A 24,427-nucleotide genomic window follows, 5' to 3' on the forward strand; every position below is an offset into this window, starting at 1 on the left:
GACCCGCCGAAGCGCAACCCACCCATACCCCTACATTTACCCCTTACCTAACACTACGGGCAATTTAGTGTGGCCAATTCACCTGACCTGCACATCTTTGGACTGTGGGAGGAAACCGGAGCACCCGGAGGAAACCCACGCAGACAAGGGGAGAACGTGCAAACTCAGTCAGTCGCCTGAGGTGGGAACTGAACCCAGGTCTCTGGCACTGTGAGGCAGCAGTGCTAACCACTGTGCCACCATGCCGCATTACGTTTTCATAACTTAGCAGTATCTGTGATTACAATGTTGCTCCGAATTTTCAAAAATTGACAGTTTGAATCTAATTCTGGAATTATGTACAACAGATGTTGAAATTATTATTGAGTGAGTCTTATGCAATTTGACAAGGAAAAAAAACGTAAATTGAAAAATAAGTACTGACACACAGTGGAAAAGCCACACATCAAATGGTGAGCTTTTCCTGTGTTATTCCTTAACAATAACTGTAAATCAACAAGTGTGGTCCAAAAGATTTCTCTCAAAAACTCAAACCAAAGATTGACATCAACTGTCAGTAATTTAAGAGCAGAACACACATTATCCTATTGTCAATTTGGCACTAAAACAGACAGTACAAAACACACACACACACACATATTTATTTTTGATTTTAAGCATCTGCAGTTCTTTCAATTTTTATTTGATATTTACCAATTTCTACCCTATTTAAGAAAGCTTTCCATGATCCTGGAGGAGTGATGGCTCAGTGGTTAGCAACAATAGTTCAATTCCCCCCACTCTATGTGGAGTTTGTACATTCTCCTGTGTCTATGTCAGGTTCCTCCCATAGTCACAAAGATGATTGATTATCCTAAATTGCCCATAGTGTGCAGGCTAGGTGGGTTAGCCACTGGAGAATGTAGGGATAGGACTTGATGGACTGAATGGCCTGCTTCTAGACTGTAGGGATTCTATTATTCTTGAGTGGCTCTGTTGCTAGCACTGCTGTCCCACAGGGCCAGCCTCAGCTGACTGTCTGTGTGGAGTTTTGCACATTCTCCCTGTGTTTGTGTGGATTTCCTTCGGGTGCTCTGGTTTCCTCCCACAGTCCAAAGATGTGCAGGTTGGGTGACTTGGCCATGCTAAATTGCCCATAGTGTTCAGGGATGTGTAGGCTAGGTGCATTACTCAAGGGAAATGTAGAGTAATAGGGTAGGGGAAGGAGTCTGGGTGGGATGCTCTTTGGAGGACCAGTGTTGGGCCAAATGGCCTGTTTTCACATTGTAGGGATTCTATGATTCAATAAACTGCAAGAAAAATTTAAACAAGAGATATTTTCACATTGCAATGAATTTGGTAGGCTACAGCACTGAGTATTTATGATATGGTATAAATTTTATTAATTTTTTTTTTACATTCTCAGATGATATTAGGTTACTGCAACTTTTGACTGAAATTTATATGTCTGCCCTGCAATCATTTTTTTGTTTTGTCCTGCTTTCTCTTCTGTTGTTTTCTCAAGCATTACCTAACCAACAATACTATGAGGAGGAAGAATATTTTACTGTCATTCCCTTTGACAACTATTGCAGTCAAGTGAAAGAGTCAAGCTAACAGGCATTGAAAACTGCCCACTCGCGTACAAACAAAGGAAACTGGACTATTTTCCTATCCACCCAGGTCCTACTGCACCCTAACATTCTAATTGTTATGGAGTCTTCTGTTTTGCCAAAGCACTTTGTACTTTCAGTGTAATCCACAAGAACAAAATGGTGATTTTTTTTGTGGTAGCCATGTCCTGTTGCAGGACAGAGACTAATATATTCTGACTGGGAAGGTAAAATGACAGTAATTCTTCTTAATGCATAAATGTTCATCATTTTGGAAACGTGGCAAATGCGACACAAGGCTCTTGACATGCGATTTTTACATATTTTTAAAATGAAGGGACTCCCATTTAAGGTTGAGATGAGGAGGTTGTTAGGTTTTGGAATTCTTTATCACAAGGAATAGTGGAGGATGAGTCAATGAAAATGTTCAAAGTTGACTTTGATTGTTGATTGACAAGTGAATCAAGTATTATGGGACAGACACGAAGTGGAGTTAAGGCCGCAAGTAGATGATTTTCTTATTGGATGTTGAAGCAGACATAAGGGGATGAATGATTTATCCCTGCTACTATTTCTTATGTTCTTACTACTTTACTTCATGCAGATAAGAGATGCTGAGACCAGATGAGGAGTGAGTGAATAATATGTTGGATGTTGTAGGTTACAGAGCTGGGCTGAGAGGTGGCAAATGGAGTTTATTGCAGAAAGGTGTGAGATGATTCACTTGGAAGGAGTAACAGGAATGCAGAGTACTGGGCTAATGGCCAGATTCTTGGTAGTGTAGATGTGCAGAAGAATCTTGGTGTCCAGGTACATAGATCCTTGAAACTTGCCAACCAGATTGATAGTGTAGTTAAGAATTCATACGGTGTGTTAGGTTTTATTGGGAGAGGGATTGAGTTTCAGAACCACGAGATCATGCTAAAGCGGTACAAAGCTCTGGTGCGGCCACACTTGGATTCTTGCGTACCATTCTGGGCACCGCATTATAGGAAGGATGTGGAAGTTTTGGAAAGGGTTCAGAGGAGATTTACTAGGATGTTGCCTATTGTGGAGGGAAGGTCTTACGAGGAAAGGCTGAGGGACTTGGGGCTGTTTTCTTTAAAGAGAAGGTTGAGAGGTGACTTAATTGAGACATATAAGATTATCAGAGGGTTAGACAGGGTGGACAGTGAGAGCCTTTTACCTCGGATAGCGATGGTTAGCATGAGGGAACATAGCTTTAAATTGAGGAGTGATAGATGTAGGACAGATGTGAGAGGTAGTTCCTTCACTCAGAGAATAGTAGGGGCGTGGAATGCACTGCCTGCAACAGTAGTAGTCTCGCCAACTTTAAGGGCATTTAAATGGTCATTGGATAGGCATATGGACAAGAATGGAATAGTGCAGGTTAGATGGGCTTCAGATTGGTTTCACTGGTCGGCGCAACATCGAGGGCTGAAGGGCCTAATGTAATGTTCTATGTTCCATGTGCGTTCTTTATTGTAAAAGCACTTGAGATGTATAAAAGCTCTTGAGATGGATGTTGGCTCAGTGATTAGCACTGCTACCTCACAGTGCCAGAGAGATATGGGTTCGATTCCACTCTTGGGTGACTGTCTGTGTGGAGTTTGCACATTCTCCCCACGTCTGCATGGATTTCCTCACACAGTCCAAAGCTGTGCAGGGTAGGTGGATTGGCCATGCTACAATTGCCTACAATATCATGGGATGAGCAGGCCAGGTGGATTAGAAATGGGAAGTGCAGGGTTACAGAGATTGGGTGGGGTATTCTTTGGAGGGACAGTGTGGACTTGATGGACCAAATGGTCTGCTTTTGCACTATAGGGATTCTATGTTTATTTTACTGGCAGCAATGATAGCATGTACTAGAACTCAGTGTCTTGCTTGTAAAAGATATATTCATGTCTAAAGCTGTGATCTCAGTCTACTTGCCTTTGGTTTGGAGCTGCCAGGATTTGTTACCAACTTCCAGTCTGATCCATTTGTGCTGTAGCCGAGCTTGAACTTCCGCATGAACACCTTATTGTCCCTCAGCTTGACTCCCTGAATGATCAAGCTGCGCACCTCTTTCTCCACTCCCAGGTCTATCTCTAACCATTCGTTATTGTATGAAGGAAGGCTCGGTTTTAATGCCCAGCCTGCTCTGCTGGTGAGAAGCCGTGCATGTTCAGGACCCCAATATCGATCCATGGAGGATGAGCCTGTAATCTGGCTATCAGAGATGAGTCCTGATACCATTCCTAACATTCCAGAGCAGGGATAATCTGCAAGACAAAATTAATCAGTCATCAGAGAGGAATAAGGTAACAATTTATTATGAAGATATACCTAAGTACAAGGCTTGTGGAGTATGAAAAATTATGACAAAAATTAATATCAATCTTACCTATTAACAAGTAGAGGAATGACCAATGCAGTTGGAAAGTTCTGTGACACATCCTACCTGTTGAATGCTAATTATTAATCTCATTGAATCACACAACTGCCCAAATATTATGCCCAATTGAGGCTATTCAGCCTATCATGCCCACACTGGCTCCATGATCCAGTCCAGCTCTATTACGTAATGCCAAGATCCTGTCTTTCCCCATATCCCTGCACACCATTACTACCCAAAAAAAATCTAATGCCCTCTTGAATGCCTGAATTGAACCTGCCTCCATCATATATCCCAGCAGTGCATTTTATAGATTAACAACTCGCTGTGTGAAAACATTTTTCTTGACATCAGCGCTGCTTTCTTTGCACATCAGTTTAAATCTATGCCCTTTTGTCTTTGGTTCTTTTATAAGCAGAAACAGCTTCACCCTATCTCCTCTGTTCAGCCTGCTCCAATGTAATAGTGAGTAGGAAACAGTCACAGCAAATATGTTGTTTTGATTTTCTTAAAGGCATCTCATCCTTCATTCAATTTTGCTGCATGGCTAATTTATTTGATTTAAGTGACTGCTTCTTGTTTATCCATTAACCAATTCACAGCACGTCTCATTTATTCTGGCATACTGCTTAAGGTGCTCTTTTGTTACTTTTTGAGAATGAGTAGGTTCCAATAACAATAAATATAATACCCTTCTCACTCCTTACCATTCAAGGCCCCAAACAGGTGAAGCTGCCATTTACTTGTATTTCTGTCAACTTAGTCTATTGCATTTACTCATCACAAGAGGGACTTGCTTACACTAGGGAGACCAAATGCAGACTGTGACCCCTTTGCGGAATATGTCCAGCCCATCGGTGAGCATGACCGGAGCGTCTGGTTGCTTGCCATTTAAATTCTCTCTCTCAATTTTCTACCCTTGGCCTGCTGCAGTGAAACGTAATATAAGCTTGAGTAATGCCTCCTCATCTTCCAATTAGACATTTTGCATAGCCTTCTGGACATAACATTGAGTTCAATAATTTAAGTCAGTGAATCCTGTCCCCCACATTGAAGATTTATTTCGTCACATGGAGATCTTAATTTTGTTTGTCATGCTTTGCTTTCAGATAGAGTTTTCAATTATTCACACACACTAATGTTTTGTTTTTCTGCAACTACCATTACCACTTCCTTTGGCAATTTGTTTCGCCACATTCATATCATTTAAAATCTCTCAGCCTTTAACCTGTCCCAAGCCTTCCCTTCTCTTTCTCTTGCCCTGCACAACAGCATTAAAAATATGATCAGATGAGTTAGAGTAGGCCACTTGGGACCCTCAAGTGGGACCCTTCACCATTCAATAAGATCACGGTTGACCTGACCATTAAACATTTCTAGCTCTGATTAAATTTCCATGCCTCTCACATTCAAACTGGTCACATTATTATCTTCCTTCAGTTTTTATAAAGACTCGTAATAATAACTCTGCTTCTCTCTTCACAGATGCAGTCAGACTTGCTGAGCATTTTCCGCATTTTCTGTTTGTATTCCAATGACAACATTGTTAAGAGACACCTTAATATCTGGAGCTGTTTAAATGATTGATTACAATGGAGCTTTGTAATATTAATGGTAATTCATTATGTGTCAATTATATCTAAGGCTTTTTGTAGGTATTTTTAGAATTACATAGAGTTTTATCAGAAACTCACATAATATTATGAGCTGTTCTGCTAATTAACGAGGTCTGTCACAAACAGGCTGCACTAAAGGGCGACCATTGATCCATATCTCAGATATGAAAATGAGAGTTATTGTTACATGCAGGGCTTCAGTGAAGCCCTGTCTGAGCTCTTTGTCAGAACAGTATTCTTTGCAAGTTTTACATCAGTGCAAATGATCTAAAAGGTGGGGGTTATGATTTAATGAATACTGGACTCGGCAAAATATTAAGTCTGGTCTTTTTCCATTTAATGTTTGACATTCGGAACAATATCAGTTGGGTGGAGTAAGAACACCTGGCCTTCCACTCAGGGGAAGTCCAGCCACATTCAACTAATAGCCATCTGATTGGCTGGTAACTCTGTAGGCTGGGAAGACCCTGTTACTGGGAGTGGTAGCCACTGCTGGAACCACAAGCCCTAAGGCACAGTGTAAATGCTGGGTAGATGCGGGCTCTTGGAGCATGGACAGGAAGGGAAGCGTTAGCAGCAAGTGGTTAGTGGTGAGGGAAAGTATAGGTCATGACGATAAATCTAGATAGAGAGTCAGAGTACCTGATGGATGGTTGAAATATAGGGCAATGTTGGAGGTATTTTTCTGACTGAGGCCCTGATCTGCCAGACTCACCCACCATCTCTGAAATGTTGCATTGCATCCTGCTGTGAAGTGCTCATTAAGTGGCTAATAGCCAGTAGTTTGGGTAATAGCTGTGCATTCACATTGTTTCAGGTACATTATTACAATAAGAACATTTACCATTGTGTAGGAAGTTACCAGGCCCAAAAGGTGATAGCTAATTCTCAAGATTCCAACATATCTTTTTTATTCACTCATGGAATGTGGGTGTCACTGGCTGGGCCAGCATTTATTACCAATCCCTAGTTGCCTTTGAGAAGGTGAGCTCCCTTCTTGAACTGCTGTAGTCCCTATGCTGTGCATAGACCCATTATGCTGTTTGAATAGAATAGAATATGGTCACTTGTACTCCAGTATGGAAGTACAGTAGTACAGTGAAAAGATTTTACAATAGCTGTTTTTTAATGGCGCCAAATTAGGTACAAATCTAACAGGGTAAAAAAAAGTTAAAAATCACACAACAACAGGTTATGGTCCAACAGGTTTATTTGGAAGCACACTAGCTTTCAGAGTGCTGCTCCTTCATCAGGTGGTTGTGGAGAATAAGACCATGAGACACAGAATTTATAGCAAAAGATTACAATGTCATGCAACTGAAATGATATATTAGACAAACCTCGATTTTTGTTAAGTCTTTCATCTTTTAGAATGGGTTGCAGGTTTTGGTTTATTAATATGTAAATTCCAGAACATCTTTTAAGTCACCTTCTCGAGAAACCTTAAGTTTTCTCAGGCAACTGTCCTGCATCATTCCAGCCTCCAGACCTGTCCACACCGGCACTCAGCAGTAACAAGTCACACTATACCAGGATTTGCTTCACCTCGTGCTACTCCAGATCTCAGGATTCCCCATGTGCCGCTCCAGGACTCAGGATTCCCCTGCTGCTGTTGCTTCGGAATTTTGGCTTGCTTGTCAATCTGGGACTCGGGATTCTCCTGTTGCAGTCACTTGGGGATTTCAGCCTGTCCATCACTCCAGAACTTGGGATTCCCCCTGCTGCCATCATTCAGGGGACTTGGCCATTCTGCTGTCCGTCACTCCAGGAACTCGGGATTCCCCCTGCTGCCATCATTCAGGGGACTTGGCCATTCTGCTGTCCGTCACTCCAGGAACATGGGATTCCCCCTGCTGCCATCATTCGGGGACTTGGCCATTCTGCTGTCCGTCACTCTAGGAACATGGGATTCCCCCTGCTGCCATCATTCGGGGACTTGGCCATTCTGATGTCCGCCACGCTAGGAACTCGGTCTGCGAATCGGCCTGTGCTTGCCCTGCTGCCACTGCATGATATGGCCCACGCTCTCGGCTCCCACCCAGTCTCCAGGTCTGTCTTGTCTCCCTTGACTCCTTTCTCCTGGTAGGGGTAGTTAGAAGATGCTGGGGGGGGGCTGCACAAAACATATTACAAAGAGGAGAAAAAAAAAGAAAAAAAGAGGAAAGGGAACTGGTGAGCACAGGAGCTCCGACTGGAGCTTTTTACCCTGCCGCCATATTATAAAGAGGGAACAGGTTTCAGGATTTTGAGCCAACACACTGAGAAATTGGTGATATATTTCCAAGTCAGGATGTTGTGGCCTGGACAGGAGCTGGTAGGTGGTGGTGTTCCCATAGATCCGCTTCCCTTATCTTTCTAGATGGAAGGGGTCGTGGGTTCTCTCTTGTTTAGATTCTCTCTTGTTGGTGATGATCATTACCTCGCACTTGTGTTATGAAACTCAGTTGCCACTTGTCAGCTCAAGCCTAACTATTGCAGCATTTGATGTTTTCAGTACTCGAGGAGTCGGGCATGGTGGTGAATATTGTGGAACCATCGGCGAACATCCCCACTTCTGACTTTACAGTGGAGAGTGGGTCATTGATGAAGTAGCTGAAGATGGTTGTGCCCTGGACACCTCCCCGAGGAACTCCAGCTGAGATATCCTAGAGCTGAGATCATGGATGCCCAACAACCACAATCATCCTCCTAAGTGTCTAACCTACCGTGGGGAAAAGACCTTGGCTGTTCACTCTATCCAAGACCCTCATGATCTTATAAACTTCTATAAAGTCACCCCTCAGCCTCCAACACTCCAGGGAGATAGCCCCAGCCTATTCAGCCTCTTCCCATAGCTCAATCCCTCCAACCCAGACAACATCCTTGTACATCTTTTCTTGAACTCTTTTAGTTTTCACAACATCTTTCCTCTAGCAGGGAGACCAGAAAAGTGGCCTCAGGATTAGAGTGGTGCTGGAAAAGCACAGCAGTTCAGGCAGCATCCTTGCTGTGCTTTTCCAGCACCACTCTAATCCAGAATCTGATTTCCAGCATCTGCAGTTATTGTTTCTACCCAAAAGTGGCCTCACCAATGTTCCTGTTGAGCCTGACGAAATCTTTTAGGAAGAGAATTCTGCTAACTTCATCTACTCTGACCTACATGTGAGTCCAGCTCCACATGTCTGTGGCTGATTCTTAAATGGCCTCTGAAATGGTCTCGGAAACCAGCTCATCACCACCTTCTCAACGGCAACTAATGGTGGACAATAGAATCTGACCTTGTCAGTGACACTCACACCTTAAGGATGAATGTGTTTTTCTTCATTTGTCAGTAACTTGTTTCTGGGATTTCGAAACATGGTGAACAATGTGTCTTCCTTCAGTAGATATTTAACTGCTTAAGAATGATGTTACAGAAAAGATGATTGGTGCTGTAGAAAATAGTTACTTCTTTGTAAGTAGAGTTTATGGTTTGTCTGAGTGAACAAACCATTAATAATAGTTAGATTTCTCAGAAGTTGATTCTTTACCTGAAATCTTGCATCCATATAGTTCGAACCGAAGTGCAACACCACCCTCCCATGTCTGTGGCCTTATGCGAACATATCGTGTCAAGATTGTCTGAGGAAACTGCCTTAAAGCAATGTCTTTGGGATTGGTGTTACCTTGGAATATCTGCAAACACAAAAGAAAAGATCACATATCAGGCAAGTTGCTTATTCTTCATTTTTGTTTTGCTCTGCCCATGGTGACTCATGTTAAGGATAGGGCTCTAAGGGCACTGCTTTCAGCACTCAGCAACCTAGGCTGTGGAGCAGTATTTCAGTCAAACTTGTTCCCACCCAATAGTCATACTTGCCTGTACAGGTAGTTCTGTAATAATGTCTGTTTCAGCAATGCAATTTGGCTATAACATCACTGAAGTACTAGGGGATGATATTTTAGAGAACGCTTACTTCCGTTGGCAATAGTGCGGTTCCAGCAGGGATTGGTTCGTGCACTTCATTCTGCACATGCACCAATGTTCTTGTTGTTCTACACGTGCACCGATGTCAGCTGCTAACAGAGCAGCTTTCTGTGAGAGGTACTATACAGACTGCAGCTTTATACATTTTTTAAATTTACTGTGTTAAATTTACTTTTGTGTCATTAATAAATGTGATTTCAACCTTCATTCAGGCTGCGCTACTCTTTGTGTTCGACCTTTGGATGATGTTTGAGCAATCAGGAGTGATATTTGTTGCTGGTCTGCCCCAACCCCACCTTTCCCATAGGCCCCATTATTAATATGAAGCGATTTTCTATTCAGTGAGATTTCGCTGGAACGCATGACAGCTTTATAGGAGAACAGCCATTAAGAGTCATGTGATTATAACCAGGAGCAAGTAATGTTGTACACCCCAAGATAACAAATGTTCTATGCTGATTAAATAAGGATGAGTTTAATTTTGGACAGATCAGGTATAGAATGACAGGATGAGTTGGAGTGGCTAGTTTGCCTACTCCTGCCCCTAATTCTTGAGTTTTGATATGTTTACATTTAGCTAAAGCGCTCAGATCTCAGCAAGCAATACTTACTGATGCCTAATTTCTAATGAGCCAGAAAATGTAGGAGTGCTACTCCCAAGACTCTTATTCTGTGTAGACAAATATTACTAGAAATGGAAATAAGGAACTGGATCCCAACTGCAAATGTAAAATTCTTTCCAAATCGACCCGACTTTGAGGCGTTAAACAGCAACAAAGTTTAGTAACATAGAACTCAAATATTGTTAAAAACATAGAAAGCTTTTTATCTTCTTTTCATCAGGACAAACACAAGAATGCCAAATCTCAAACGATCATAACAACTTATACCAAAAGAGAAAAGGAGTGCCAATTGGTTGGCAACTAGACTGATTAATTGAAGCATTGCCATAGAGAAAGCATCAGGAACCATCAGCTTCTAATGCTTCTGTGTAATTACCAAGATGGTGGAATAAATCTGATACTCTTTTTCAAAATAGCCTCATTGGATCTTTTATGTCGACCGGAGAAGGTAAACAGAGTCTTGGATTAACACCTCATCCAAAAGATGGCATCTTTGACAGAGCACCCCCCCCTACACTGGAGTGACAGCCTCGATCTCTGTGGTCAAGCCTCTGGCGTTGAACTTGGAACCTTAAGGCTCTGAGGCAACAGTGCAACCAATTGAAGGTCAGCTGACACTTCACTGTATCTTAAATTAATCAAATTTAAGAGACGGGGAACAAAAAAAAGAGAGAAAACTCAATGAAAGGAAAAATTTAGAGAAATTTTAATTTTAATTTGCTGCCAGGATTAATAATTACTACCTTTACTGTGAAGTGGTGATTATGATAGACATTCCCAAAGTTGCTCAACCAGGCCCTTCCATGCCCCATAGAACTCTGATAATTTCAACATTTCACTTCTAGTGCAGCTCAAAATGCAATTTAATATCGTGGATTGAGACCTATTGAAGTCCACCCTGGGGCAAATAGATCTTTTTTGTTTGAGGTAGTTAACAGTCAGCAGTAAAAATCAGATCTTTATCTGTCACTGCTAAAATGTATTTTGAATTTTAGCCTTCAGAAGGAAGAATGGTGTTTAAGGCTAAAGAGTTGCTTTGTACAATCAGCGTTGAGGATTCTCAGCATTTTCCATGTCTTTAGTGTTGTTGAAATGTGATTACTTCAGGATATATTGTCCACTATCTTGAAGCTTTATCAGCTGTAGCGGAACTCAAATCCCAGGCTGGATAAGGATCTCTATTTATAGTTAACTGTGTTCCTGCAGAGACGTGCACAAGATTCCAGCCGGTCAATGGTTTACTTTTACTTCTCTGTACAGCTGTTAATGATACTGGAGTAGTGAGGTTTTGCATTAATTCCACAGAATGTTAGCAGTCACGTCAACAGTGTGCAAAACTTTTTTTCCATCATAAGTTAGTCCAAATAATCATTTGTCTTTTCTTGATAAGGAAACATTCCAATTGATGAAGTAATTAAATATAATATTGAATGAGTCATTTGAAATTAATTTGAATAGTTTTTTTTTCACTTGTAGAATGGTAATGGCAGAGTGGAAGGTACTTGACTCAGTATACACAACTTACATAGAAATGTTTACAGTCACTATTTTTCTACACTAATTTACACCATACGTTTCTAGATTCCCCTGGTTTGGCAGACCTGCAATACACCACTGTGTCGCAATTTCTCAACTTTATGAAATACTGTTTTAGCCTCCTCACAGTGGAACCTGTAATAATCAGAATCATGACATTGACATTCGACACGCACATTGATGCCGCTAGGATTATTCTGGACCTAATTTTAAATTCTAACCCTTGTTTGAGTTATGATGACAATACTCATAACGTATCAACAAGAATAAAGAAATAAAATTGATTTTCTCAATTCTGAGCAACCGCAAAAAGTCCAAACATTGAAGTAATGTCAAAATAATTAATAAGTGAGCAACCCAGGGGACTACATTGTTTCACTGTCAACCACAGACCCATGCAATTGAAATGGTATATGAGAGCTATGATACTGCTCCTCAATAATTATGGAATAAAATCTTTAAACGCATATTCAACTTAAGATAGTAACTCAGTTTCTGTCTCCACAGATGCTGCCAGGCCTGCTGAGAGTTCTCAAATTTGTTTTCAGGTCATATTTCCAGCATCCACATTATTTTGCTTTGAAAATCTTTCACTCTGTCGCACCTTAATATGCTGAATTATAGCAGGCCCCATTAATTGCAATGGGGGAGCAAAGCAATGAATTATGGACTTGAACTTAGTCAATGAGTCTGGAGATTGAGTTCAATAATAAACACGGCAGCTTGAAAATATGAAATCAGTTTTGAAAGGTAATCTAGAAATAAAAATCTGGCATCAGTAAAAGTGATCATAAAACCATTAAGTTATTGTGAAATTCCAGCGAACATCCTTTAAGCGACATGAGCTTGCCGTCCTTTTTTTGATTTGGCCAACGTGACTCCCATTCCACGACATCATAGTTGACTTCCAAGTGGCCATCAAGCTACCCACGATCACATTCTCAGCACAACTTCAGGTGCCAATAAATTCTCATCTTGACTTTAATTGATTGGAAAGTGCTCATGGGATTGCAGAGTGGTTAGATCTACAAATTACTGCCAGTGAACTGCAGACTAAAAGGTGAGTGAGCAGAGTGTGCTCTTTTAGACTGCTTTTTAAAAGAGTAAAAGAACTCTTGTGGGCGGCACGGTGGCACAGTGGTTAGCACTGCTGCCTCGCAGCGCCAGAGACCCGGGTTCAATTCCCGCCTCAGGCGATTGACTGTGTGGAGTTTGCACATTCTCCCCGTGTCTGCGTGGGTTTCCTCCGGGTGCTCCGGTTTCCTCCCACAGTCCAAAGATGTGCAGGTGAGGTGAATTGGCCATGTTAAATTGTCCGTAATGTTAGGTAAGGGGTAAATGTAGGGGTATGGGTGGTTTGCGATTCGGCGGGTCGGTGTGGACTTGTTGGGCCGAAGGGCCTGTTTCCACACTGTAAAGTAATCTAAACAGTTACAATCACTCAGTTGGTTTACACTTACAGCTTGGCTCACCCACTCACAGGCTCACATTCTAGTCAGTAGATTGCAGGCTATTCTCCCTGTCCAGGACTTGAACCCTTAATTCGAAATTATCTTTGAGTACAGTGAGAAGTAGGTGATTCCCCACCCCACCCCTCTGTGCATTGTCACTTTCGAGGTGGTGGACAGACTTGTGCACCCTGAGTGATGTTATGGTAGGGCCACCCTTGGCACCAGAGTTAGGGGCAGACGGACAATCCTTTGCCCAAAAACAAGCAAAGATGGTGGCGAATATGGGAGAAATGCAGTGGCAAGGTGGTCATTGGGATATGACATGTCCTTTAAATCAAACCACCGACCCATCAAGGTCATGTGAATCATGATGGCTTCCCAAGGTCCACCACGTTCAGCTAAGTCATGCACAACATTCGACCAGAGAGGTAAAGGAGGACATGTGGTGGAAAGAGAACACCCCAGATCCAAGAATTTGCTGATGATCATGGCATGCAACATTTCTTTGAAGCCATCAGGGCCGTTTGTGGACAGGATAGTATTTCTCTTCTTGAAGATGGCAATGGCCTCCGTCAACACTGGAAGGAACATTTTCAATACCTCTTCAACCATGGCAACTGCAGGTTATCTGTCCCCGTTACCCTGTGCTAGAATCTGTTAGTGAATCACCATCAACAGGAAAACTGCAATAAGCAATTAACCAGATGAAAGACAACAAAATCTCATGTCTTCAAGCTGAGGTCTTCAAAGGTACTGAACTTTTGCTCACATCCAGATTCCATGCATTACTACTACAGATTTGGGAGGAAGAAGAACTCCACTCCTTACTTTAGAAATGCAATAATAGCAACTATCATCAAGAAGGGAGCATTCTGTGGAAACAATTGAATTATTTCCCTCTTCTCTACACCAGGGAAAATCCTGATACACATTCTCCTAAATCACCTCCTTCCTGCGACTGAGGAAATCCTGCCAGAGACGTGCTATGGCTACAGATCTTCCATAGACAAATACAAGAAAAATATTGAGAACACCACCAGGAGCTCTTTCTGGTATTCATCAATAATACTAAATCATTTAACTAAGTACATTTATAACTTACTTGTCAGTGACTACTCACTTCCGCAAAGATCACGTGCCCACTGGCTAGATGTCAGCTGGATAGAAAATGTTTTAACCTCAGTCACCTCTGTGTGAAAAAGTAACCTGACCAGCAATGGCACGTGTGACCAACAGTTTGCAGATCACTGCTGTGTCCCTGTTCATCTGCAGGAGAGTTTCAAGCCAACACCTATCTCTTCAATTCTCTAGCCAATAAACTCAGCCTGGTCTTGAAATGTTTTCTTCTTCTCTCATGTGACATGGCATTGCTGACTGGTGCAGCATTTATTGCCCGTCCCCAACTGCCCCGAGAAGGTGATGGTGAGCTGCTTTCCTGAACTGCTGCTGTCCATGTACTGTGGGTTGACCCACAATGTCCTTAGGGAGGACATTTCAGGATTTTGACCCGGTGAAATTGAAGGAATGGCGGTATATTTCCAAGTCAGGATGATGAGTGGCTTGGAGGGGGACTTGTGGGTGATGGTATTGCCATGTATCTGTAGCTCATACAATGTTACCAATAGAAAGCTCAATCAACCTGCTCCTGGTTAGTCAAAGATTCAACTCAGGAATATGGTGAGCACTTCCTCAGTCTTGGCTCTCTCTAAACGTGACCTTGGACAATGAGACGTCACACCAAGCTAGATGTACCAGCTCAGCCTTTGATAAACTACTGCAGAGTGTTTGACAACAATGATCTCAGCAAATCAACAAAAGTCAGAGCATCTGGACAGTTGTCCCCACTACCCTCATGAAAACTAGATTGTATATCAGCAAGAGGCAGGTGAAGCCTCCCAACATTTCTATACCACATTCTCCAGATTCAATGGAAGGATCAAATCCTTGGTGTCCTTCTTGAATGCAGCTCCATTCATGCAAAATTCCTGTAAATTCAACTTTGACAGACTGGACAGTGTGTCTGTCTAGTCAAAAGGTTCCTTCCCCTGCTAAGTCCTCCTTGCTGAACTTTCAATGGCCTGTGCTCCAATGGGGGAAATGAAGAAAACACTTCAATAATACTCTGCAGCTCTCCTTGATGATGGCAGCATGGACATTAATGACTGGAAGGAGCTTGTCTTTCACCAATCTTTCAAAATGGTGACAACTTGCTCATCAAGCTACATCGTATTTGGAGTCACAGCATCTTAATGATGAGGCACAGTGATGTCACAGAGCAAATCTTGCACTCTGCATCTCAATATCTTGTGGGAGATCTTGCCCCACATCTCCAGAGGTCTACAGGTTGAGAATTGGCCTATTGAGTCTCATGACCCTGACCAGGTGTCATCCTCAAATCAAAGAACAATCACTGTTGCTCTCAATGAAGGAAGTATTAAATTGGCACATCCTTTGGTTAAGGTATTAAAATAAGGCTCATACCATTTCTTCTGCAAATTAAGGAAGATGCAAATATTCAACATTCGAATGAGACATTCAGGGAGTTCTTCAACAGGCCTTTTGCCTTTGAGGTGCTTTTACTCTGCTAACATCACTATGACAGAAGCATTTTCATATTCCATTACAAATGGAATGAACTTCACAAAAAAGTACTGACTCCAAACTTTATAAGGATTGTTTGAGACAATTATCATTTCATATTGATGTGTTTGAAAATAATTCAAATTGATTAAAACTGTTACTTTGAGTCTTCCTGCACAATAAAGTGGTTCTGAAATTCCCATGAAAACTTTCAACATCCAAGATGATATGACCAGTCTTTTTAAACTATTTTAAGGCACATCTTGGTAATACCTCATTACTTCACAAAGCATTTCAGTTGAGACCATCTTTCATTTAATTACATCTAATTTGAGGGCTTGCAGGTGGCAAGAGTTTATTCAACTGAAAGGATTTGCGAATGATCTGTTTAATGATTCACATTAGGACTTCAGACTTTTTTACATGTGTTGATGGCTCTGTTAAAACAGCAAACAGAGGGAGGCCATGTGAATGGATTAAGCACCCGCTGACTAATATTGGAACTGTCATTTCCAAGGTGTGCATTGTAGAAATGTGATCAGCTTTAAATTAGGCTACTTTTCTTCAGCAAATGTTCCTTGTTAATGTTCTCATATTAGAAATCTGATAGATTCCTGGTTTGCAGAAAGGAAGTGTGAATAACTCTTGTGAATTAAGTTGATTGAATGTTCTTTGCTGTAGATCAAAATGACAGAATTCTCAGTCTTAAAAATGAAACTCTTTCATGGCCCACCAATGAGGTAATGTTGCTATAATACGTATATGTAATACAGTGCAACAAGATACTGACAATTTAAACAATTTTAGTGTGAATTCTGGACCTATCCATAATCTTATCTCTGGAGAATAAGAAATTGTAGCTCCACAAGTCTTGCCAAAATATATGTTTAAACTCGTTAAATTCTTCCTTGATTGCCTGACATCTGAACCCCATTCCAGGTCCCATGGGTTTGTTTTTTTTTGTTCCTTTCATGTCATGTATGGTCTCCAGACGCTGGTTTTCAAATCAAATGGTATACATGGGCACAGAGAGCTGAAAGGTGATGTACTACCAGTCATAGATCAACCTTGTTTGAACTGCTCTCCATGTTAGGGAATAGCTTTGTTAAACTGTGGCTGCCAGTTCCGTGATTATAAAGAAAAATATGTCTGGTGTTGACTAATCCAGAGGACAAAAAGGACAGAAAATCAGAATTGTCTTTTCCTGTGTTGTCTTGCAAGAACTGTTCAAATCTCAACTATTCCAGGCTCCTTTATTTGATTATAAAAGGAGATTCTACTAGAGTTCTCTCAGTGTGATGAGATATGACTAGCATTAACTGCTACATTTAATGACCAAGAAGGAGCTCAGCATCAAACAAACTTGCACCCTCCTGCGGTTGGTTGCATGGAGGCATCAGTTCAGGTGAATGTGCAAACTTCACTGTAGTTAAATTTCATGATTTAAATAAAAAGTGGATGGAATATGGGCATTGTTGGCCAGGTCAGTATTTATTGCCCATCCCAAACTGCCCCGAGGGCAATTAAGAGTTGTCCGAAATGCTGTGTGTCTGGAGTCACATGTAAGCCCGATCAGGGAATAAAGGCAGATTTCTTTCCCCAAAGGAAATTTTTGAACCAGATGGGTTTTTACAACAGTGGTTATATAGTCACCATCAGGCCAGCTCTCTAGCCCAGAGTTTATTGAATTGAAATTGAACAATCTGCCATTGTGGAATTAAAACCCATTGTCCCCAGAGCATGAGCCCAGAGTTCTGGCTTGCTAGACTAATGACATTACCACGACACCACATCCTCTCCCTTGAGAGTGACTTTGACATGAATCCTAAAACAAAAGTCTTTAATGACTGGCTAGAGATGGCTTCTAACAAAAAAAAATGCCTTTAACACTAAAGATGTTTCACATCAGTGATTATCAAAGGATCCCTGATACAACATATTAGGGGGTTTAGTTAGGTGACTAAACGCTTAGCCAAGGATGTTAAGGGCATCTTAAAAAAAGGAGGTGGAGAGGATTAGGAAGGGCATGCCAGAGCTTAAGGCCAAGTGGATAAAGATTTGATAAGCAATGATGAATTGAAGAAAACTAGGGATGCAAAAGAGGTGAGAACTGGAGAGGAACTATGCGCATTTATCACGCTTAATCAGAGGCCCTGGAAGAACGTGAGGACTGCAGATTGCTGGAAATCAGAGTCAAAAAGTGTGGTACTGGAAAAGCATAGCCGGTGGGGCAGCATTTGAGGAGCAGGAAAATTGATCTTTCGAGCATAAGCTCACATTCCTGATGAAGGGCTTATGTTAAAACATCGATTCTGCTGTTCCTCGGATGCTGCCTGACCGGCTGTGCTTTTTCAGCACCTCACTTTTAATCAGAACCCCTGCTTGTACTCTTTACATAACCAGCCCTCTCACCCCTTTCTAATTCTTATTACAAAAATATTGGCAAAGTCCACTGCATAAACTCATGATCCGATGAAGAAAACTGGGTCAGTTAATTCTGGCATCAACTGAAAAGACGTTGCTGCAGTTGCCTCAGATTTACAGTTAGGACTGAAGGTGAGTTGGGATTTATGATTAACATTTTCAGTTGAATATTAAAGTCACAATAATTACTGATTACCTTACAGGCTGATGATTTGTATGATTGATGTTTGTTGTGAATGCATAAATATGACCGACCTTGACAAATGGGAAAAATCAAATTTAATGATAGTTTTGTAAGCCGGAGAGTGCTGAGGGGTAACCATTGCAGATTACAGCAACAGAGGATTGTTTACCAGAGAGTCATAGAGATGCACAGCACGGAAACAGACCCTTCGGTCCAACCTGCCCATGCCGACCAGATATCCTAACCTAATCTAGTCCCATTTGCCAACACTTGGCCCGTATCCCTCTAAACCTTCCTAATCATATACACATCCAGATGCCTTTTAAATGCTGCAATTGTACCAGCCTCCACCACTTCCTCTGGCAGCTCATTCCAGACACATAGAACCCACTGCGTGAAAAAGATCCCCCTTGGGTCCCCTTTATATCTTTCCCCTCTCATCCAAAATCTATGCCCTCTAGTTCTGGACTCCCCCACCCAGGGAAAAGATTTTGTCTACTTATCCTATCCATGCCCCTCATGATTTTATAAACTTCTATAAGGTCACACCTCAACCTCCAACGCTCCACAGAAAACAGCCCCAGCCTATTCAACCTCTCCCTGTAGCTCAAAACCTCCAACTCTGGCAACATCCTTGTAAATCTTTCCTGAACCCTTTCAAGTTTCACAACATCCTTCCATTAGGAAAGAGACCAGAATTGCACGCAATATTCCAAAAGTGGCCTAACCAATGTCCTATACAGCTGCAACATAACCTCCCAACCCCTGTACTCAATACTCAATAAAGGAAAGCATACCAAATGCCTTTTTCACTACCCAATCTACCTGCAACTCTACTTTCAAGGAATTGTGAACCTGCACTCCAAGGTCTCTTTGTTCAGCAACACACCCGAGGACCTTAACATTAAGTGTATAAGTCCTGGTAAGATTTGTTTTTCCAAAATGCAGCACCTCACATTTATCTAAATTAAACTCCATCTGCCACACGTCAGTCCATTGGCCCATCTGATCAAGATCCCGTTGTAATCTGAGGTAACCTTCTTCACTGTCCACTACACCTCCAATTCTGGTGTCAGCTGCAAACTTACTAACTGTACCTCCTATGTTCACATCCAAATCATTTATATAAATGACGAAAACTAGTGGACCCAGCACCGATCCTTGTGGCACTCTATACTGGTCACAGGCCTCCAGTCTGAAAAGCAACCCTCCACCACCACCCTCTGTCTTCTACCTTCGAGCCAGCTTTGTATCTAAATGGCTAGTTCTCCATGTATTCCATGAGGTCTAGCCTTACTAACCAATGTCCCATAGGGAGCCTTGTCGAACGCCTTACTGAAGTCCATATAGATCACGTCCAATGTTCTGCCCTCATCAGTCCTCTTTGTTACTTCTTCAAAAAACTCAATCAAGTTTGTGAGACATAATTTCCCACGCACAAAGCCATGTTGACTATCCCTAATCAGTCCTTGCCTTTCCAAATACATGTACATCCTCTCCCTCAGGAGTCCCTCCAACAACTTGCCCACCACTGATGTCAGGCTCACTGGTCTACAGTTCCCTGCCTTGTCCTTACCACCTTTCTTAAATAGTGGTGCCACGTTAGCCAACCTCCAGTCTTCTGGCACCTCATCTGTGACAATCGATGATACAAATATCTCAGCAAGAGGCCCAGCAATCACTTCCCCAGCTTCTTAACAAAGTTCTAGGGTTCACCTGATCAGGTCCTGGGGATTTATCCACTTTTATGCATTTCAAGACATCCAGCACTTCCTCCTTTGTAACATGGTCATTTTCAAGATGTCACCATCTATTTCCCCACATTGTATATCTTCCATGTCCTTTTTCACAGTAAACACTGATGCAAAATACTAGTTGAGTATCTTCCCCATCTCCTGTAGCTCCACACACAGGCTGAACTTTGAGGGGCCTATCCTCACCCTAGTTACCCTCTTGTCCTTAATGTATTTGTAAAGACCCTTTGGATTCTCCTTAACACTATTTTCCAAAGCTATCTCATGTCCCCTTTTTGCCCTCCTGATTTCCCTCTTAAGTGTACTGCCCCTTTATACTCTTATAATGATTCTCTTGATCTAACCTATCTATACCTGACATATACTTCCTTCTTTTTCTTAACCAAACCTTAATTTCTTTAGTCATCCAGCATTTCCTACACCTACCAGCCTTTCCTTTCACCCTAACAGGTATATACTGTCTCTGGACTCTTGTTATTTCATTTCTGAAGGCTTCCCATTTCTAGCCATCCCCTTACCTGCGAACATTTTTACTTAATCAGCTTTTGAAAGGTTTTGTCTAATATTGTCAAAATTAACCTTTCTCCAATTTAAAATTTCAACTTTTAGATCCGGTCTATCCTTTTCCATCACTATTTTAAATCTAATAGAATTATGGTCGCTGGCCCCAAAGTGCACCTCACTGACACCTCAGTCACCTGCCCTGCCTTATTTCCCAAAAGTAGGTCAAGTTTTGCACCTTCTCTAGTAGGTACATCCACATACTGAATCAGAAACTTTTCTTGTACACACTGAACAAATTCCTCTCCATCTAAACCCTTAACACCATGGCAGTCCCTGTCTATGTCTGGAAAGTTAAAATCCCCTACCATATCAATCCTATTATTCTTACAGATAGCTGAAATCTCCTCACAAATTTGTTTCTCAATTTTCCACTGACTATTAGGGGGTCTATAATAGAATCCAAGTAAGGTGATCATCCCCTTCTTATTTCTCAGTTCCATACAAGTTATGTCCCTGGATGTATTCCCAGGAATATCCTCCCATGTACAGCTGTAATGCTATCCCTTATCAAAAATGCCACTCCCCCTCCTCTCTTGCCTCCTTTTCTGTCCTTCCTGTAGCATTTGTATCCTGGAACATTAAGCTGCAAGTCCTGTCCATCCCCGAGCCATGTTTCTATAATTGCTATGATATCCCAGTCCCATGTTCCTAACCATGGCCTGAGTTCATTTGCACTCCCTGTCAGGCCTCTTGCATTGAAGTAAATGCAGTTTAATTTCTCAGTCCTACCTTGTTATCTGCTTTGTCCCTGCCTGTCCTGACTGTTTGACTCACTTCTTTTCCCAACTGTACCAGTCTCAGATTAGTCTCTTTCCTCAGTATCTCCCCGGCACCCTCCTCACCCCCACCTTACTAGTTTAAATCCTCCCAAACAGTTCGAGCAAATTTCCCTGCCAGTATATTAGTCCCCTTCCAATTCAGGTGCAATCCATCCTTCTTGTACAGGTCACTTCTACCCCAGAAGAGATTTCAATGATCCAAAAATGTGAATCCTACTTCCTGCACCAGCTTCTCAGCCATGCTCTATCCTCCTGTTTCTACCCTTACTTGCTCGTACCACCTGAGTAATCCAGATATTACTACCATCAAGGACTTCCTTGATGAAATCCTGCCTAACTTTCTATATTCTCCCTTCAGAATCTCATCTTTTTCCCTTTCTATGTCATTGTTTTCAATGTGTACAGTGACCTCCTGCTGATCCCTCTCCCCTTTGAGAACATTCTGCACCCTCTCTGAGACATCCTTGACCCTGGCACCAGGAAGCCATTCTGATTTTTCACTGCTGGCCGCAGAAGTGTCTGTCTCTGCCTCAGACTAGAGAGTCCCCTGTCACACTCGATCACTTGGAACCCGAAGAATCTCTCATTCCACTAGAGCCTGTCTTGATACTTGATTGTTCATGCAACATTCCCCTGAGTGTCCACCACTCTCAATTTTCCAAAATAGCATACTTGTTTAAAATGGGGATAGTGCAGGAGGCTTCTGTGGCTATCTGCCTAACCCTCCTACCTTTCCTGTATCTGCAGCTTTTCTCTCTTTCTTTAACTGCCAGTCAGCACAGTATTTTTGCTCTAAACAAAACAGTGCTCAAGGCTAACTTAGTACCATAGTTTATATTTTTAAGTTTAATAAAGAGACAGATTTCAATAGAACATAAAATCTAGAAAGAACCCACTCTACTCACTAATCTAGAGTTACAGCAAGGTTACACATTAAAAACTATGCACATATCTGTTCCTGTGCTGTGAGCTCTCCCACACAGGTTCCTCCAAGGTCAGTTGTGAATTTTGAATTACCTCTGGCAATCTGGTAGACACATCCATTATTACAGATTACAGATTACATTACAGTGTGGAAACAGGCCCTTCGGCCCAACAAGTCCACACCGACCCGCCAAAGCGAACCCACCCATACCCCTACATTTACCCCTTACCTAACACTACGGGTAATTTAGTATGGCCAATTCACCTGACCCTGCACATCTTTGGACTGTGGGAGAAAACCGGAGCACCCGGAGGAAACCCACGCAGACACAGGGAGAACGTGCAAACTCCACACAGTCAGTCGCCTGAGGCGGGAATTGAACCCGGATCTCTGGCGCTGTGAGGCAACAGTGCTAACCACTGTGCCACCGTGCCGCCCACCACGTTAAGTTAAGTTTTCCTAGACGCACTCTGATGTCCAACAAAGGCAGTAACTGTGCAGATTCACTGCTGTGTCAGTTAGCAGTGTGAGTTTCTTTCTCTCTCTCCTTCATGTGCTTCCTATTGTCTGTCCTTCTCCATTTTAAAAGGGCTGTTGTTTTGACTTTTCTTTCTCCAAAGTTCCAAAACAATGCAACAGCATATAAAACAGTAATTGCTGCTCCTGGAATTCAAGGTTCACCTGATAACAACCAGCCTGACCACACAAGCACCTTTCTCGTCTACCCTCCTCCACTGGATTATTAGACTGCTTGCCTGACAACCAGAATTGAACAAGCAGAAATTTCCAATAATGAAATGTCAAGAAGCTGTTGGGTAGAATTTTCCCATTTTCAGTTCAGAATGGGATTCATCATGCCCATTCCGCCATGGCATGAAGCAACTTTTCCCACACAACCTTCCACTCCTCACCTCATTTATCACGTAACATGGTGCCTTTCTTGGGAATTGTGTGGCTGGAGAGGTAGAAGTGCTCACCACTGCGAGGATCTTTCAGGCTTTCAGGCCTCAGGCACCATCGTTATAATGCCAGCTTCAGATACAGCAAGGCAGGAACTGGCCCTCTTGCTGTGTTGCTTAAATATTACAGAAGGCATGGCCCAGAACTCAGGGAAGCTCAGTCCCTGCTTAGTGGACAAAGACTAATTTGCGCAGGTGGATGAGTTTGGGAGGGGGTGGGGGCGGCGGAGTCTCCTGTCTCCAGCTGATTGCCTCGGGAGGTCAGTCCATAGGTCACAGCCAGACGAGACCCAAACATGTTGCCTCTCGGTTAAAGTGGGATGCTCAGCAGTACAGTGATAAGATCAATGATGTTCTGTGCTCTGCAAGGCTAGATGCCACTGTCTTTTCCCAACTAGCTCATATTCACAAGGTCAGCAGTCACTCTAGTTCTGCCACTGCAATACCTCCCACCAACTTAGCATGCTGTATGTCCACTCACCATATACTCCCATATGACAAGCCCTTCCTGCTTTCTGTGCTTCCTACTCACTCATTACATCCATCCCCACCTTACTCAATCCCTTCCTTTGTCTCAGTTCAGGAAAAGAAAGGTGTCTCACCCCCAGGTCTGACGTCCCAACAGTACCCAAGGCACCTAACTATAATCCTCAGGCTGCTTGCTGTTGACCTGCGGGACTAAGCCTAATCCGATTCCTAGACTGCAAGGTCACAGATCCCTGGACTCTGAGTAGATCCGAGTGCCTGCCTGATTTTGACATTTCCCCTGACTCACTGTAGTCTCCCTTCAACCCCACGAGGGAATGCTCCCCTTTAACTTTCACACAAGGCCGATGATACAAAGTTAGGTGGACAGGCAGGTAGTACTGAGGAAGTGGGGAGGCTGCAGAAGGATCTAGACAGTTTGGAAGACTGGTTCAGGAAATGGCTGATGGAATTCAATGTGAGCAAATGCGAGGTCTTGCGCTTTGGAAAAAAGAATTCAAGCATGGACTACTTTCTAAACGGTGAGAAAATTCATAAAGCCAAAGTACAGAGATATCTGGGAGTGCTAGTTGAGGATTCTCTAAAGGTAAACATGCAGGTTGAGTCCGTGATTAAGAAAGCGAATGCA

The 24,427-nt window shown here is 42.4% G+C and overlaps 1 protein-coding gene across 4 annotated transcripts in view; it reads right to left on the reverse strand.

The window, feature by feature from the left end:
* nrp1a (neuropilin 1a) overlaps window positions 1–24,427 on the reverse strand; it is a 184,108-nt gene that overhangs the window by 39,845 nt on the left and 119,836 nt on the right. For all 4 annotated transcript variants that reach the window (XM_043690622.1, XM_043690621.1, XM_043690620.1 and 1 more), the window contains exons 8-9: window positions 9,098–9,242; window positions 3,528–3,859 (exon numbers count right to left, since the gene is read on the reverse strand). In XM_043690622.1, coding sequence (XP_043546557.1) covers window positions 3,528–3,859; window positions 9,098–9,242 — 477 coding nt within the window. The remainder of the gene's footprint in view (window positions 1–3,527; window positions 3,860–9,097; window positions 9,243–24,427) is intronic.

Source organism: Chiloscyllium plagiosum, chromosome 5 (assembly GCF_004010195.1).
Source record: "Chiloscyllium plagiosum isolate BGI_BamShark_2017 chromosome 5, ASM401019v2, whole genome shotgun sequence".
Classification (NCBI taxonomy): Eukaryota; Metazoa; Chordata; class Chondrichthyes; order Orectolobiformes; family Hemiscylliidae; genus Chiloscyllium; species Chiloscyllium plagiosum.